At 44.4% G+C, this 15,863-nt stretch overlaps 1 protein-coding gene across 1 annotated transcript in view; it reads left to right on the plus strand.

Moving 5' to 3' along the window:
• DROSHA (drosha ribonuclease III) overlaps positions 1–15,863 on the plus strand; it is a 401,585-nt gene that overhangs the window by 220,773 nt on the left and 164,949 nt on the right. The window contains 4 exon segments of the mRNA XM_029587136.1: positions 3,661–3,768; positions 4,062–4,200; positions 11,336–11,396; positions 14,296–14,355. Coding sequence (XP_029442996.1) covers positions 3,661–3,768; positions 4,062–4,200; positions 11,336–11,396; positions 14,296–14,355 — 368 coding nt within the window.

Below are 15,863 nucleotides of genomic sequence, written 5' to 3' on the forward strand. Positions count from 1 at the left end.
TTCGCTCTTCCCGAGATGTGATGTGCGCAGAGATGCTACTCTCTTCAGGACCGTGTTCACCCGGTATTCCACTCCCCTTTGATCTGTCCTTGACATCCCATTGACATCTGGGGTTCTGGGGGGGGAACGGTCCCGTAAGCCAGTGTCAGGCGTGGTTCCAGTCGTGTGATGCAGGACAGGTGTTGTTATTCCTCGCTTGATGTCTGGGATGTCGCACTACGGATCCGGTCTCAAGAGGCGGTGATCTTCCCTTGGCTAATGTAAGATCGATTGGTCCGTGTTCCCAGGCATAACATCATGAGACCTTGATTGTCCAGCCCTCATACCAGTCAAAAAAAAAAGCAACTCAGTGTCCCTGGCTTTGTAAAAAGAAATTCCGGGTCCAACATATTCCAAAAGCGTTGTCGGGGGTGGGATTCGCTTCCCTGTCCTCCTTTGCATGTAGTCACCATTGTAATCCAAATCACTTGAGATTAATGAAAATAGGTATAAGCTCCCAGTTTAACACCAAAGTTAACAGTATTCCCAGGCTTAAAAGAGAGAAAGGAAAAACAAAAACCTTAACGATGGCAAGCACCTGAGTCTCGGCCCCGTCCGATGCAATTTAAGATTTAAGTACTCTCACAGTTCACTGACCCGCGTCAGTTTTTAATCCGGCTGTTGTGCTTTCCTTGGGTTCAGAAAATTGGTTTATGCCTGGGCAAGATATTTAGGGAGACTGTCTGCTCTGTTTGTCCGCTGAAGAACCCAAGATCAGGCCTGTCTCCCAGTCGAACCAAACTTGTAGGTTCCCTCTCTCAACGGTTCGAGGAAGAACCACCGAGTAGTCCGGCTAACTTAACAGATGAACTAAACTATTACTGCAGCTATTTAGCAGAGTAAACAACTTAGAATCCATACTCTGATATTAAAGCTGATTTGTAAAAGAAGCTGCTGCTTCCGGCGTTTCAAAGACATGCACCTGGTCTTTATGCCAAACGCGGAGTCTCGCCAGGAATTGCAAAGAAAACTTAATCTGCTGCTGGTGTAACTTAGAAGAGATTGGGGAAAAATTCTTGCGGGCCTCCGAGACACGAACAGAGTAATCCTGAATAAGTCTGATCTCATGAGTCTCATAATTTATGCGTGGTATTTTCCGAGAAGCCAGCCAAATTTTTTGTTTGTTGGTAATTTAAAAACTTAGCAATAATTAGCCTCAGCTTTTGCAGGTTCGCTCTTTTTACACCAATTCGGTGAGCTCTTTCTATGGTGACACAGCCCTTTAGATCAGGGAGATTCAACGCGTCGGGTAACCCAGCCTCCAAAAGTGTTCCAATGTTTCGGGAAAGCCTAAAAACAGGATATTAGACCGCCTTTCCCTATTTTCTAAATCGTCCAGCTTGTCCCGGAGCTCCCCGATGATTTTATCATGTGCCGCTATTTTACCCACGCTGGCAAGGGAATCATCTTCCAGGAGGTAGATGCGGCACTCCGCTTGCTCAAGTCGTGGGTTAAACTCGGCCAGGGTTGCTTTAACTTCCATTATTTGGGAGATTATGCTAGCTAACTTTTCGTCTAGTGCAGCGTGTATTACCTCTTTGATGTCCGTTAAGGTGGCTGCTGCCGTTGGGCTCCCTTTAGCTGTTTCGGTGATAGGCGTCATTTTGGGGTCTGGGCCACGCGATTTTTCTTTTTTGCTTCCTTTTTGTGGCCATAACCGGAGAAGTGCGCTGCATGTAATTCTCTATGGACATATGCCCTTAGAGATGGGATGCCCAAATCAGCGGATTCTTCACAAGGTAAGTAGGATTTCTGGTGATTGGCGGAGCTGACCTGGGGAAAGCAGTCCTACCAGGCTCACTACATCACGTGACTCCTGATTTTTTTTTTTTTTTTTAATGTTTTTATAATTTGGTTATTTAATTTTGTGGTGTTAGTAAATGTCTCTTAATTTCTCTTTCAAATGTGATTTGATACTGCATGTTTTAATTGTGATCCACCTAGAACAACTGATATTGCAAGAGCTGGAATCTAAATTATTTTAAATAAATTCATAAGATCCAAAATAAGACAGCATCCAAGAGCCAGGGAAGACATAAGAAAATATAAAAGAGAATGGAAGCAAGTGAACTCAGCATACCAATACAAATATTGATGTGTCCTCAGGAGTTTAAAGTACAGTTCCAGGCGCGCGCTGTCAGCACTGAAGATGATAAAGCAGTTCCACAGAATTGTATGAAAAGGAGCAGGGGTGATTTCTCATTGATTCTAACTGAGCTTGTCTAATCATAGGTTGCATAGGACACGATACTCTCCAAACAGCTCTGTATCACTTGTGCAGACACTGTGTAAGACAAAGCTGCAAATGTATGCACACACGATACTCTCCAAACAGGGCTGTATCACTTGTGCAGACACTGTGTAAGACAAAGCAGCAAATGTATGCACTTATCTTAGTTATAGTCCACCAGTCAACAAATAATATGTTTAATCCTGAAGTACATCCTGTGTGTGCATACGTTTGCTGCTTTGGCTTACACAGTGTCTGCACAAGTGATGCAGCCCTGTTTGGAAAGTATCGTGTCCTATGCAACCTATGATTAGACAAGCCCAGGGCTTCACGGGCTTGACTATATAAGCCAATAAGTCTCTGTGGCAATATATGACGGTTGCTAGACAATTCTTTTCATCGAGTTCCTATTACAGCTGAATTATTTTTACTTGTGGCAATTTTACTGGGCAGTGTCCACATTCCGATTGCCACTCTGGCTCAACCTCGCATCCAGGGCAAAGGAAAAGATAATGCTCCATTCACCTGTTGTATGCTGGTAGATGCCTGGAACAACCATCCAAAAACAGAACAGTGGAATTCAAGAATGCCTGGGATAAGCACAGAGGATCCCTAGTGGACGGGAAGCCAGTGGACAACTGAGAAGGTCTACAGCATTGCACCAGGAGTGAAATTGGGCAGTCTAGATGGGCCTTACGATCCTTATCAGACATCATATTCTGTGCTTCTGCTGCTTTGAGGTGCATCGCAGTTAAGAATGATTGTTTGGGGGTCATGTTTCACAGCCTTCTTGGTGTTTGGGTACTGGCCTGGTTTGGCTTCTGTTGGAAACAGGATGCTGGGCTTGATGGACCCTTAGTCTTAACCCAGCATGGCAATTTCTTATGTTCTTATGCCTTAGTTGGGCAGTGAGGGGCAATGCTAACATCCACTAGTTCCCTTGTGTCCTGGATGTCATTATTCAGCCACCCCTGGCTGACCTTATTTCTGCCTGGTACCAGCTTCCAAGGGGTTTCTGTACAAGTAACATTACAGCATCATCCTGACAAGTATTCCAGATCAGGGATTTTCAACCAGGAGGTGCAGGTGGGAGTGCAGTCATCAGAACTTGTGTTTACAAGGAGCATATGATGCAGTCGTGAGTTTGTCGCTGAGTGCTTGAATAGTGCTTTATCTTGTAGTTGCACTTTTTCAGAATAACGCATTTTGTGATTAGCTTCTTCATGTTCAGTTTGAAAAGTATCTCATGCAGGGCACTATTATTTTGGCATTGTTTTTCTTTTTTAGAAAAAAAACCAGCCAGAAAATCAGCACTGCTCTCCCTGTCTCATATTTTATATCTACGCTGTTCGCTTACCCCTTCTTTTTCTGTGTTCCCTTTGCTCTCCCAGCATGCAATGATGTTGCCAGTGCTGACCCATCACATCCGCTACCACCAGTGTCTGATGCACTTGGACAGGTTAATTGGATATACATTCCAAGATCGTGCTCTCCTGCAGGTAACTGGCTCACAGTATGCTTTGCATGCTCTCCTGTGCATCCCTGTGTTAATGTAAAAAATAAAATCTAATCGTTAATTGAGACTGGTAAAGTAATTGTGATTATGGCTAGCAATCGTAAAACCAGTATTTGCCCCTTGGGTAAGCTCTTTGCTACCCCCCTCCACACCCGATCCAAAATAAGTAAATCCTGCAAGTATTCTAACTCAAATGTCCAACATGTTCTCACTGAATATTGCTCACACTTTTGAGTTTCTAATAGTAAAGCTGTTGGGTCTCTTCTGCATTTTTAGCTAGCGATGACCCATCCGAGCCATCACTTAAATTTCGGCATGAATCCTGATCATGCAAGAAACTCCCTGTCTAATTGTGGCATCCGGCAGCCCAAGTATGGAGACAGAAAGGTCCATCACATGCACATGAGGAAAAAAGGTAAGAGCCTTCTTTTTAAGAGGACATGCTTTCAAGGGGTGACATTCAGGTTCTATCTGGAGCATGTACAGTTAATTATTATGTCTTGGCATTTAATTGGCATCCATTTTTCACACTGATATCTTAGTAACGGGCATTTTGCTAACATGTGCATAACCCACTGGTCCTGAGTCCATCTGCCAGCAGATGGAGACGGAGCAAGATGACATCACAGTATATATATCCCTGCAGCAACGACAGCCCACCAGTATTCTCTGTCTCTAGCGGATAGTGGACGTGCATCTCCCTATGGAAATTGCTTCCGATTTTAGAAGAATTTTATAAAAAAAAAAAAAAAAAAAGCCCCGCTCTTCTGTGGTGATACCAGATGGTCCCTCCCCCATTTGAGAATTCCTGAAGTGATTTCTGTGGTCCCTCAGATGTGTGCCTTGGTCCGGTAGCTGGGTTTTTTTCCGGCATGGACTTAGTTGAGTATACAGCTTAAATGCTGCAGGAACAGAAAGTCGAGCATGGCAGTGATGGCAGATGCTCCTCTCCACCCCCGCAGGTGGAGACCGTCTCTATACTCAGCCGGGAAGAGCTGAGCTCAGGTAAGTTTAAAAAAAAAATGTCAGACAGTGTAGAGGGTTTTTGTAGGACTTTCTCTGGTCTCCGAGCTCGGTGTGTCATTCCGACATTCGTTCCCGCTCTCGTGGGGGTTAAGAGAACTGGGCAGCCTGGTGGATTGGGCAGCCTGGGTGGGCTAGCCCCGCTGTTAGGCTTTTTCCTTCTCGCCCGATGGGTAGGCTGCGGTGGCATTTTTGCACGCTTATGTGTGTGTTCAACTGCCCCTCTTACAGGTACGTCGGTGTGCGCAGTGCGTCCAGCTCTGCGTACGAATTGTGCAACCAGTTTTGGGCGCATTTTCTATGCACGCATTTTTTTTAAGCATATCGGTTGTGCGCACAGATTTTGGCACACTGTTTGTGCATTTGTTTTTTGTGGTGCATAAACTTGGGGTGCCTAACTTTTGTGCACATAAAATTTGTGCGAGCTGGATGCACCTTCTCAGTCAACTGACTAACTTAATAGCGCTGGTGAACAAGAAACCTAAGCGCCTTTCTCGCTGTGTTGCCTATTATATTCTGGTATCTCAGCCTGGAGTGCCCTCTAACATGTGTCAGTGCTGCTTAGAGGCTCAGCAAGAATTATTTTCCTTGTTCAGTGAAGATCCCGCTCGTTTTGGAATTTTTGCAGGATGGGTTAAATAAGGGGTTGGCCCTTAATTCATTGAACATATGAGTTGCAGCTCTTGCCTGTTTCAGAGGCCAGGTCAATGGTGAATTCTTATTGTCTCACCCTGATGTGGCTCGTTTCTTGAAGGGAGTGAATCAAATTTGCTCTCCATTGTGGTTACCGGTTCCCTTGTGGAGTGTTAACCTGGTGTTGAATTTCTTGACGGGCCCTATGTTTTGACTGCTGCGTAGCCTTTCCTTGTGGCTATTGACCTTGAAAACAGTGTTTCTTGTGGCAATATGTTCTGCGCACAGAATTTCCGAGCTGCAGGCCTTGTCTTGTCAGTAGCCGTTCCTTCAGGTGACTCCAGGAGCGACATAGCTGCATACTGTTCCTTCTTTCTTGCCTAAAGTGATCTTGGATTTTCACTTGAATCAGTCCGTTTCCTTGCTGTCCTTGGATAAGGGAAAAGATGCGGAAGAGTATCACCTGTTATGTCCTTTAGATGTCAAGAGATATGTCATGCAATACATAAGAACATGCAATACTGGGTCAGACCAAGGGTCCATCACATGCAATACTGGGTCAGACCAAGGGTCCATCAAGCCCAGCATCCTGTTTCCAACAGTGGCCAATCCAGGCCATAAGAACCTGGCAAGTACCCAAGAACTAAGTCTGTTCCATGTTACTGTTGCTAGTAATAGCAGTGGCTATTTTCTAAGTCAACTTAATAGCAGGTAATGGACTTCTCCTCCAAGAACTTATCCAATCCTTTTTTAAACACAGCTATAGTAACTGCACTAACCACATCCTCTGGCAACAAATTCCAGAGTTTAATTGTGCGTTGAGTAAAAAAGAACTTTCTCAGATTAGTTTTAAATGTGCTACATGCTAACTTCATGGAGTGCCCCCTAGTCTTTCTATTATCCGAAAGAGTAAATAACCGATTTACATTTACCCATTCTAGACGTGGAACCTGATCAGAGTTCTTTTGATTTGGAGGGGTTCTCCAATAATTTTATCCTGCTCCTCCACAAGATCTATTTGGCCAAGAAGGAGGCAGGGTTCCAAGTGCCTTCTCCCTAGAAAGGTCTAGGTGTTTAAGAAATCTAGGGGAGAAAGGTCTAAGGGACCTGGGGCCATTCAGCGGGCACTGGGACTCGGAAGATCCGCAGAGGACACTGGGGAAATGTTAGGCGACACGGATGGCTCTGAGCAGCTGCAGGGCAGTCCGGGGGATCCGAATAAGGACTCTGAGGCAACGTTAGGAGATCTGGATCCATATGCCAATGCAGGATTCCGAGGACATCCCAGTGGCCGAGGGGGATGATCCTCGGGTGGTCAGGCTCTTTTGTAACGAGGAGCTGCGTCTTCTCATTCCTCAGGTTCTGGAGGAACTGGGGATCAAGGTTGCGGAAGAAGACTTTGACATTGATGGGATGAACCTGGTCCTGGAAGGGCTGTGAGGTCCACGAAGGCTTTTTCGTTACCCAAGCCGGTGAATAAGTTGGTGGATTGGGAGTGGGCATCTCCCAAGGCAGGATCAAGGTTGCCCGGGCGATGGCTAAGCTGTATCCCTTACCGGAACAGACCTTACAGTCCTGGAAAATTCCTAAGGTGGATGTGGCCATTTCAGATGTGACCAGGAAGATGACTGTCCCAGTGGCAGGATGTGCAGGAACGCCAACTGGAGATCTTGCTGAAGAGGTTGTTTGAGGTTTCGGCCTTAAGCCTCTGGGCAGCTGTCTGCAGCAGCTTGATGCAGAGGGCCTGAAGGCTCAGAAGGCTCATGAGAGGACAGCGGATGCATCTAGTGAGGCTGCTCGCTTGGAAGCAGGAATTGCCTACGTGGCAGGATGCGCTGTACAACATAGTTCGCACATCAGCCAGGAATTTGGTTTCAGCTGTGGCGGCGCAGAGACTTCTGTGGTTGCGGAATTGGTCCATGAATGTGTGGTCTAAGGCACAGCTAGGTAACACCTTTTTTTAAGGGCAAGTTGCTGTTCGGAGAAGACTTAGAACAACTGATGAAGCACTTGGGAGAGTCATCGGGGAATAAGTTGCCCGAGGACAAGACCGCCAAGAAGTCCTTTCTGCCGAGGGCTCATTTTTGAGATGCAAGAAGATTTCAGTCAAGCAGAGGCTCCGTGGCGATGGCGCAAAAGCAGAGCTCGAGTAGGCAGCAGTCCTTTCGAGCGCAACATTGTTCTCCCAGGGACAGCAGCATCCGGCAGAGGCAAAAGTAAGGGTGCCCAATAAAGGCCTGCTGGTCTGCTCCTCTCCAGCAGAGATCGCAGGGCGGCTTTCCCTTGTTTTGTTTTGGTTTTTTTTTTTTTTACAAGGGGTGGACCAGGGTTACAACAGACCAGTGGGTATTGGACGTGGAGCAAGATGGCTACGCATTAGAATTTTCTCGGCTGCTCAGGGACACCTTTGTGATCTCCCATCGCATTTCCCACGCCAAGCGGGAGGCGGTGCAGAACACCTTGCAAAGTTTGCAGTGTCTGAAAGCAATCATTCCAGTGCCTCCTCAGGAAAAGGGGCAGGGAAGGTACTCTGTTTACTTCATGGTGCCCAAGAAGGGAGGTACCTTGTGCCCCATCCTGGACTTACAGAAGGTCAATGTTGCCCTCTGGATGCCATGTTTTCGGATGGAAACTTCATGGACTGTGATAGCGGCGGTTCACAAAGGAGAGTTTATGGCGACTTTGGATCTGATGGAGGCCTATCTCCACATTCCCATAAGGGCCGATCATCAGAGATTCCTGAGGTTCATGATCCTGGGGGAGTATTTCCAATTTCGGGCCTTTCCTTTTGGGTTGGCGACTGCTCTGTGGACGTTTATGAAGGTGTGATGGTAGTAGTGGGGGCCGCTCTCAGGAGAGGAGGAGTCCTGGTCCATCTGTACCTGGACGATTAGCTCATCTGAGTAAAGTCAGAAGGGGAATGTCGTCAAGCTGTCCGGCGAGTGATGCAGCTGGTGGAATCATCAGGTTGGGTCACGAACCTAGTGAAGAGTCATTTGAAACTTTCCCAGTCTTTGGAGTACCTAGGCACTCTATTCTATACCCATTTAGGGAAGGTGTTTCTAACCAAGGAGAGAGTTCAAGTTGCAGAGTCAGGTGCTCCGTCTTTTGCAGCTGGAGGTGCCCCAGGTCTGGGATTATTTACAGGTCCGGGGTTCTATGCCTTTTACGCTGTACTTAGTTCTATGGGCCTTTGTGCAAATGTGGCCAATGCAGAGGGCTCTGGTGTTCCAGTGGAATCCTCAGCTTCCTTTGCTGCTCTCAGGGGTGGCCAGGTCCATTCTCTCGTGGTGGCTGTCTTGAAGCAGTCTGGAGAGTGGAATGGACTTGGTGCCCGACTGGGTTGTGGTGACCACGGATGCCGGCCTCAAAGGATGGGGTGGAGATTTGTCAAGGCAGATCAGCCCAGGGGCTGTGGTCTCCAGAGGAGGCGTCCTGGTCCATCAATCGTTTGGAGAGCAGAGCTGTGCACAAGGCATTGCTGGTGTTTCTCCCACTCATTCAGGGAAGGTCAGTGCAGCTGTTTTCGGACAATACAACAACGGTAGCGTACATCAATCGTCAGGGCGGCACGAAGAGTTGTCAGGTAGTGCAGGAGGCACAGGACCTGTTCCTGTGAGAGAGAGTCATCTGGTAAGAATAGCGGTATCAAACGTAGCCGGGGTGGACAACGTGCAGGCAAATTACCTCAGCAGGCAATGGTTGGACCCTTGGGAGTGAGGAGCTGTCGGCGGAGCCCTTTGCCCTAATCCAGTCCAGGTGGGGTGGGCCAGGCCAGAATTAGACCTCATGTCGAGACCCAGGAACACGAAGCCGGTTCGCTTCTTCAATCGCTGGCAAGAGGTCAGCTTCGATGGGATGGACACTCTCGTTCAGCCATGGCTGACAGACTGGTTGCTGTATGTGTTTCCCTCATGGTCTCTCATAGGGAGAGTGTTGCGGCGTATCAAGCTTCATCCAGGCAGGGTGATTCTAGTAGCTCCAGAGTGGCCACGTTGTACATTGTTTGCAGATCTGGTTTATCTGGCAGTGGATGGACCTGTGCGTTTGGCTCATCTTCCAGGATTACTACGGCAGGGGCCCATATTTTCAGACCGGGTGGATTGCTTTTGTCTAGTGGCCTGGCTTTTGAAAGACGGCAGCTCTGCATGAAAGGTTACTTGGAACTGGTCATTACTACTTTGCTTCACACGAGAAAATCATCCACTTCACTGGCTTGTGTCCAGGTTTGGAGAACCTTTTGGGTTCTGGCGCTATCTTAAGGTCACAAATCCATTTTAGAGGTCCGATCATCTTTTTGTCTTGTTTAGTGGGTCAAAGAAGGGCAATAATGCTTCCAAGGCCTCGATTGCAAGATGGTTGAGAGAGGCGATCAGTACAGTTTAATCTGTAAGGGCAAGTCATTTCCGGAAGGGTTGCAAATGCACTCTACTAGGGCAAGCAAGTCTTGGGCGGAATGTCAGTTTATTTATCCTCAGGAGATTTGTTGAGCAGTGACATGGTCTTCTCTCTGCATACTTTCTCTAGGCATTACCACCTAGATGTAAGGGTGCCGGAGGAGGTGACTTTTGGGGAAAGTGTGTTGTGCGTGGGTCTTTCAGAATCCTGCCCAATTAAGGAGAGCTTGGGTACATCCCACTTGCCTGGACTGATCTGGGGTACGAACAGGAAAGGAAAATTTTGTTATTACCTGATAATTTTCGTTCCTGTAGTACCCTAGATCAGTCCAGAGACCCATCCCCTTCAATCGAAAGACTTCCTTGCTTCTGGATGTGGTTGAGGCAGTATACACTGGTGCAGAGCAATGAGTGTTCCGAGAGATGTATATGTTTATTCTTGGTGTTCATCAAGGGGGTCCTAGTTCTAGGAGACGACATCTGTTTCTCTGTTCACCCATTTTTTGTTGGGGTGTGTTAGCTTTTTTAGTCTATTAGTTTACTCATCTTAGCTTGGGTACAGGTCAATACTGAGGGACTGGAGGTGGCACTCTCAGATATGTAGCAGTGCCTAAAAGTTTTTGTTCTATGCCTCCATCTGGTAGGGATGCATAAACCCCACTTATCTGGACTGGTCTGTGGTACTACAGGAATGAAAATTATCAGGCAGCAACAAAATTTTCCTTTGTGCAGGCCTGGGACGATGCAGCCTTTCCACATGCGGTGTTGACTGGACCGCGGACAGCCTCCCACCCTAGTCGTGAGTAGCTTGGGTACATCCCACTAATCCTGAGTCCATCTGTCTAAACACTAGGAAAGGAGAAATGACTACTTACCTGATAACTTCTTTTTCCTTAGTGTAGACAGATGGACTCAGCTTTCTGCTCTTGGCTGCCGAATGTTTGGTTTAATGGACCTCCTGTGGGGCTGTGTGTTCCAGGGGATTACTGGTAAGTGTTCATCCAGTCACTAGATTGGGCTACATACATTCATTACCTGAGTTCAGTGTTTCCTGTTGGTTGAGTACAGTAATGGTTGACTGTTTTTAATCAAGTTTTTTGCTAGACTGTTCACAATTGCTTTTGAAGAGAATACTGGTGGGCTGATATAGCTGCAGGGGTATATACATACTGTGACGTCAGTTTGCTCCATCTCCATTTGCTGGCAGAGGCACATAACCCACTGGTCCTGAGTCTATCTGTCTACATCTCCTATCTCTCCCCCCTCCCCCCTATTCATTCCTCTCTCCTACCTTTTGTCTCACTTCCCCTTCAGTCCTCTCTCACTGGTACTGCCTTCTTCTATTTTTTTCTTGTCTGAATGAATTGATGTTACTTGGAAGATTTTCTTCAGCTTCCAGATCTGAACATTATTAACCATAAATCTCTTGAAGATACACTGTTCATAATTCGCTGTGGAATTTGTTGGCTAAGATGGTGGTGTTTTCTTTTTAAACAGGTATTAACACCTTGATAAACATCATGTCACGTCTAGGGCAAGATGACCCAACACCTTCTCGGTAAATAACACAGCTCATGATTTTTCCTTGGTTTAAAAGCAATGCATTGACGTTCACTGGCTAACTTTGTTTTCTCTAGTACCCAAAGTAATAATTTAAAATTAAACCAAAGAACATGCCTGTCATCTGCTTTAAAAAGTCTGCATGATGAGTAGTTATTTGCGTGCTGTTTTATTTTTAATCCATCGCTTGTAAATGACTTTTGGCATCTCACAGGCATTCTTTTTAAGCCCCCTGTAATCAGTCTGAGTTGACCTCTCACGCACTCCTGTCATTGGGCTGTGGTCATTTGAGGCACAGCTAAGGTGGACCCAAGAGAATCTGTGAGAGTGTCTCAAACATGGAGGCTTTTAGAGGGCTAGGGGAATTTCTAGATGGTCAGCTTAAAGAATTAAACAAAAAAAGCCTTCTAAAGTAAACATTTTCAATTTGTACTTTATGCATGTTGGTGCTTGCCAGATGCCGCTGTTACGTACGGCTCAGTACATGATGGCTACGGCTTTCTCTTGAGCTCAGGTCTCTTTGCCAGCTGTAAAACAGTGACTTGCTTGAACATAGTGCATGGTTTTTTTTAATTCAGCAAAATAGGAATGTAAAGGATTCTGAAGTTAAGTAAATGTACATGAAAAGAACCAAAGTAAAGTCTGAAAAGGGTAAAGAAATTTAGAATCAGTAAACAAGTGTTTCTATACGTGTCTGCTCATTCAGGGAGAGATGTACTAAAACCTGCACCATAATTGGCCCTGTTTTTTGTGCCAATTTTTGACAATGCAGACAGTAAAAACCGGCGGCCCAGCAGGATGTAATAAAATAAAGGTAATATAAATGAGACAGTGCAAAAATCCACGCTAGGTTAAATAAAATAACGCACGCCAAAGCCCCACAGGAAAAACAGGCACTAAAATCAGCGTTAATGTAAAAAATACTGCAGAGTTCCTTCATTGGCTGTTCAAAGTGACAAGGGCCAAACTGATAACTCTTAAATTGATCCAATAAGAGATATCATTGCCTACAAAAAATTGTAAATTGTCCTCTAAAATGCTTATGAATGACATGAGTTTAAAATAAGCTTTGGAATGTATGTACTTAAGTTACTGTTCTGCAATATTATTTCAACCTCAAATACACAGGAGTACTGGAAAATGCACAGTTACAGTTGCCATGGCTTATTTTCAGGTTTATATATTCAAATATTCAAGCAGAATTATTTACATTGGCATGACTTATTCTTGGAGTGTTTTGTGTATCTCAGACAGTGCTCTAACCTTTACTCCTGCCCTAATCCAGACGCTGCTAAACCATGAAAAAAAACAGGCACTAACAGTTCTCCCGGCTAACACAGCTCTCTCTGTTACCTGTTAATAGCTGATTGCTTCATTTACATGGCATTTACACGCACCCACGCTAAACTAACAGCGTGTTTTTACTCCAAATTTCCGCGGAGTTTTACGGAGCTAAAACCTATGATGTTAAGTTTCACATGGGCGTGTGCTCATATGCATGTGTATATGGGCGTAAGTATAACAAAAACTTGTAAGGTTACATACAACTAGGCACCATTTGAAATAATACAAATTATATACATGGTGCCTCAATAAATTTCACAAAATGTTTTATTATCAAAGAATTTCTTTTACAACATCTTTTTATTGATACAAAAAATTAATACATGCACCTGCCAACATCACCATAAAAAAAATCATACATACTCAACTATAGGCCACAGTTTCGCTGACAGTGCTGTCTTCATCAGGGGACACATTCTCACACATATTAAAAAAAAAAAAAACAACAGCATAAGTGCCCACAGTTTCAGAATAGAATTCAAATGAGAAATGACAGCTTATATAAATATAACATTATATAACATTCATAATTCACTGTAAAATGTAGTAAATTAATGAGCTCACAGTCTGATACCAAGTTTTCACACAGAGTTAGATCAATGTTAACATTTATATTTCTACAAAACATGTAAAGAAGAAAGCTGGCCTATCCTTTCACTGGCTATCAACTGGCTCTTATTTACCCCATTATACCGCACCAACCAGCTTCCAAACATGAAGCTTCTTTCTGCATATCGTAGTGAACAGTTTGCCACTTTGTTTAAGGAAAGTGGACTATGTCTAAGGACTCCAGTAGTTTCTTTTGTGCTGTGTTCTCTCCTGTTGGTCCATGAAGGCCTCTCAAATTCTGAAGTGGCATAGAATTCCCCCCGGAATAAAAATGTTGTCCTTATGAGAGGTGAGAATGATCTGGTTAAGGTATACAGTTTCAGCTATATGCACACTATAAAACTGTTCATCAGGTTTAGCTTGTAGAGTACCAGATATATGCAAAAACCCACCATGAAATTATCAAGTGCTATTCTTTCAAGTAAAAACAATGAGGTGAATATTCAGTAAGCCAGCCAGCGGCAAAGTTAACTAGATAGTTATTCTTGCAACTTTATCCAGATATTCAGCGGGACTTATATGCATAAATCTCTGCTGCCAAATATTGCTGGATGAAGTTGTGCGCATAGCTTTATCTGGCTAAATATAACACAGCTATTTTTTCGACAAGACTTGCAAGCATAACTTTATCTGGCCAGCACTAAATATCAGCGCACAAAGGGTAACCATGTCCCACACCAAATGTACTTACTGATCGGGAGTAGGGGGGGGGGGAAGAATTTCAACCCCGAAGATTTGTCCAGTTATTTCACAAAGTAAGCCAGACAACTCTTCTGAAAATAGACTCCAATACTGTTTTCTATTATTTTTATTGTTATTATTTTGCCAGTGGCGGGGGGGGGGGGGGGGAATAAGCTTTTTAAATCTGATCATGAAAGTGGTCACATGTGCCTTAAGTCTTTCTGTACTGTAACTGACAAGTCTTAATCACAATATCTTTCCAGGATTAACCACAATGAGCGTTTGGAGTTTTTAGGAGATGCAGTAGTTGAGTTTCTAACCAGGTGAGTGAAACAGTGGGGTGTGTAATTCAGAACTGTCCTATTTATTAGTTACATTTTTTTCTTTAGACTAATTAAAGATGTCTCCATAGTCTGCCTTTTTCTTTGCTGTTGTAGACATCAGTTTTTTATTGTGCTATTTATGCTGTATTCCTGCATCTACCCTACTATGGTCAACTAATGTCCATTTTTACATATCTCTGTGGGTGAATGCACCATTTGGTTCAGTGGTAGGTTTGTTAACCAAAATGTAAAAAGCAAAGAAGATTTGATGGATCCTTAATCACTTCTAACTAATACCTCTCTGGTTCTACCAGCTCCAGCTTTCTTGGGCACTTAGATCTATGATATATTTAAGCAATTTATGTTCCTGTTTATTTTTTTTTATTTAACAGTGACCATAGTATCTGATATGATGATTGTATTATTCTCTTTTATAAGTTTCACGATGCTCATTTTTAAACTGATGCAGAGGTGATCAAAGTTTGTATTCCTTCTACCACCTGTGACCTTACCAAAACCTGTGTAGTGGAAATATCCCATCTTTTTCTCTATTGCCCTTTCCACATACTTTTCAACTCATTTTCATAGGAAGGCGATCACCCTCTTAAACAACACTGCTTCCTCCATGGATTTCAGCAGCAGCATCTTCTTAAGTATTAGCTGGTCTTTAACATCTCACCCATTAGTAGCTCAGTAGTTTGAGAGCATCCTAAGATCTTTGATTATTCTTCCATTTATTGCATTTTAATTTGTCATTCAACTTGCTATTGGTGTCTTCTCCAAGAACAAGCAGGATGGAAGTCCTCGCATATGGGTGACATCTTTGGATGGAATCCGGCATGGAACTTAGACATCAGAGATTCTAGAAGCTTTGAACATTCTCACAATGCTGCGAGCCAGGCGGGGGTCCCTTCAGTTTCATCTTTTCTGTGGAGTCCATTGGCTGTGGACCTTCTTTCCTGCATGCCAGTGATTGTTTTCTTTCCTAGGAGAACATAAGAAGTTGCCATAATTGATCAGACCAAGGGTCAATCAAGCCCAGCATTCTGTTTCCAACAGTGGCCAATCCAGAGTACAAGTACCTGGATCATAGGATTCATTTCTCTCTGGGCCCCAATTTTCAATCGTTTTTTAAGTTTCCTTAATTTTTAAGGCCACATGGTGCACCAACATCCATGCATTAAGGCGGCATTGGTTTTGGTTTTTCCCCACTATTTAGTCACTTGATTTTGCCTCATTAATTTTTCAGTCTATGCCTCAGAAAGAGAAGAAAGCCAGTGGCTTTGAAAATTGTCCCTTGTGCAAATGGATCATGTCTATCATGGATTCCCATGATAGATGTGTCCTTTGCCTGAGGGCCACCCAAGATACCTGAGGGTAATTTCTCTGCATAACTATGACCCCTAGGGGGCATTCTTACCAGCTTGTCCTCATGGAAACGCACTTCATGTATCATAAGTCTGTTCCATCTGTATCGGCATCTGAGGCATCTGCCTCGAGGGACCCAG

Source organism: Rhinatrema bivittatum, chromosome 2 (assembly GCF_901001135.1).
Source record: "Rhinatrema bivittatum chromosome 2, aRhiBiv1.1, whole genome shotgun sequence".
Lineage (NCBI taxonomy): Eukaryota > Metazoa > Chordata > Amphibia > Gymnophiona > Rhinatrematidae > Rhinatrema > Rhinatrema bivittatum.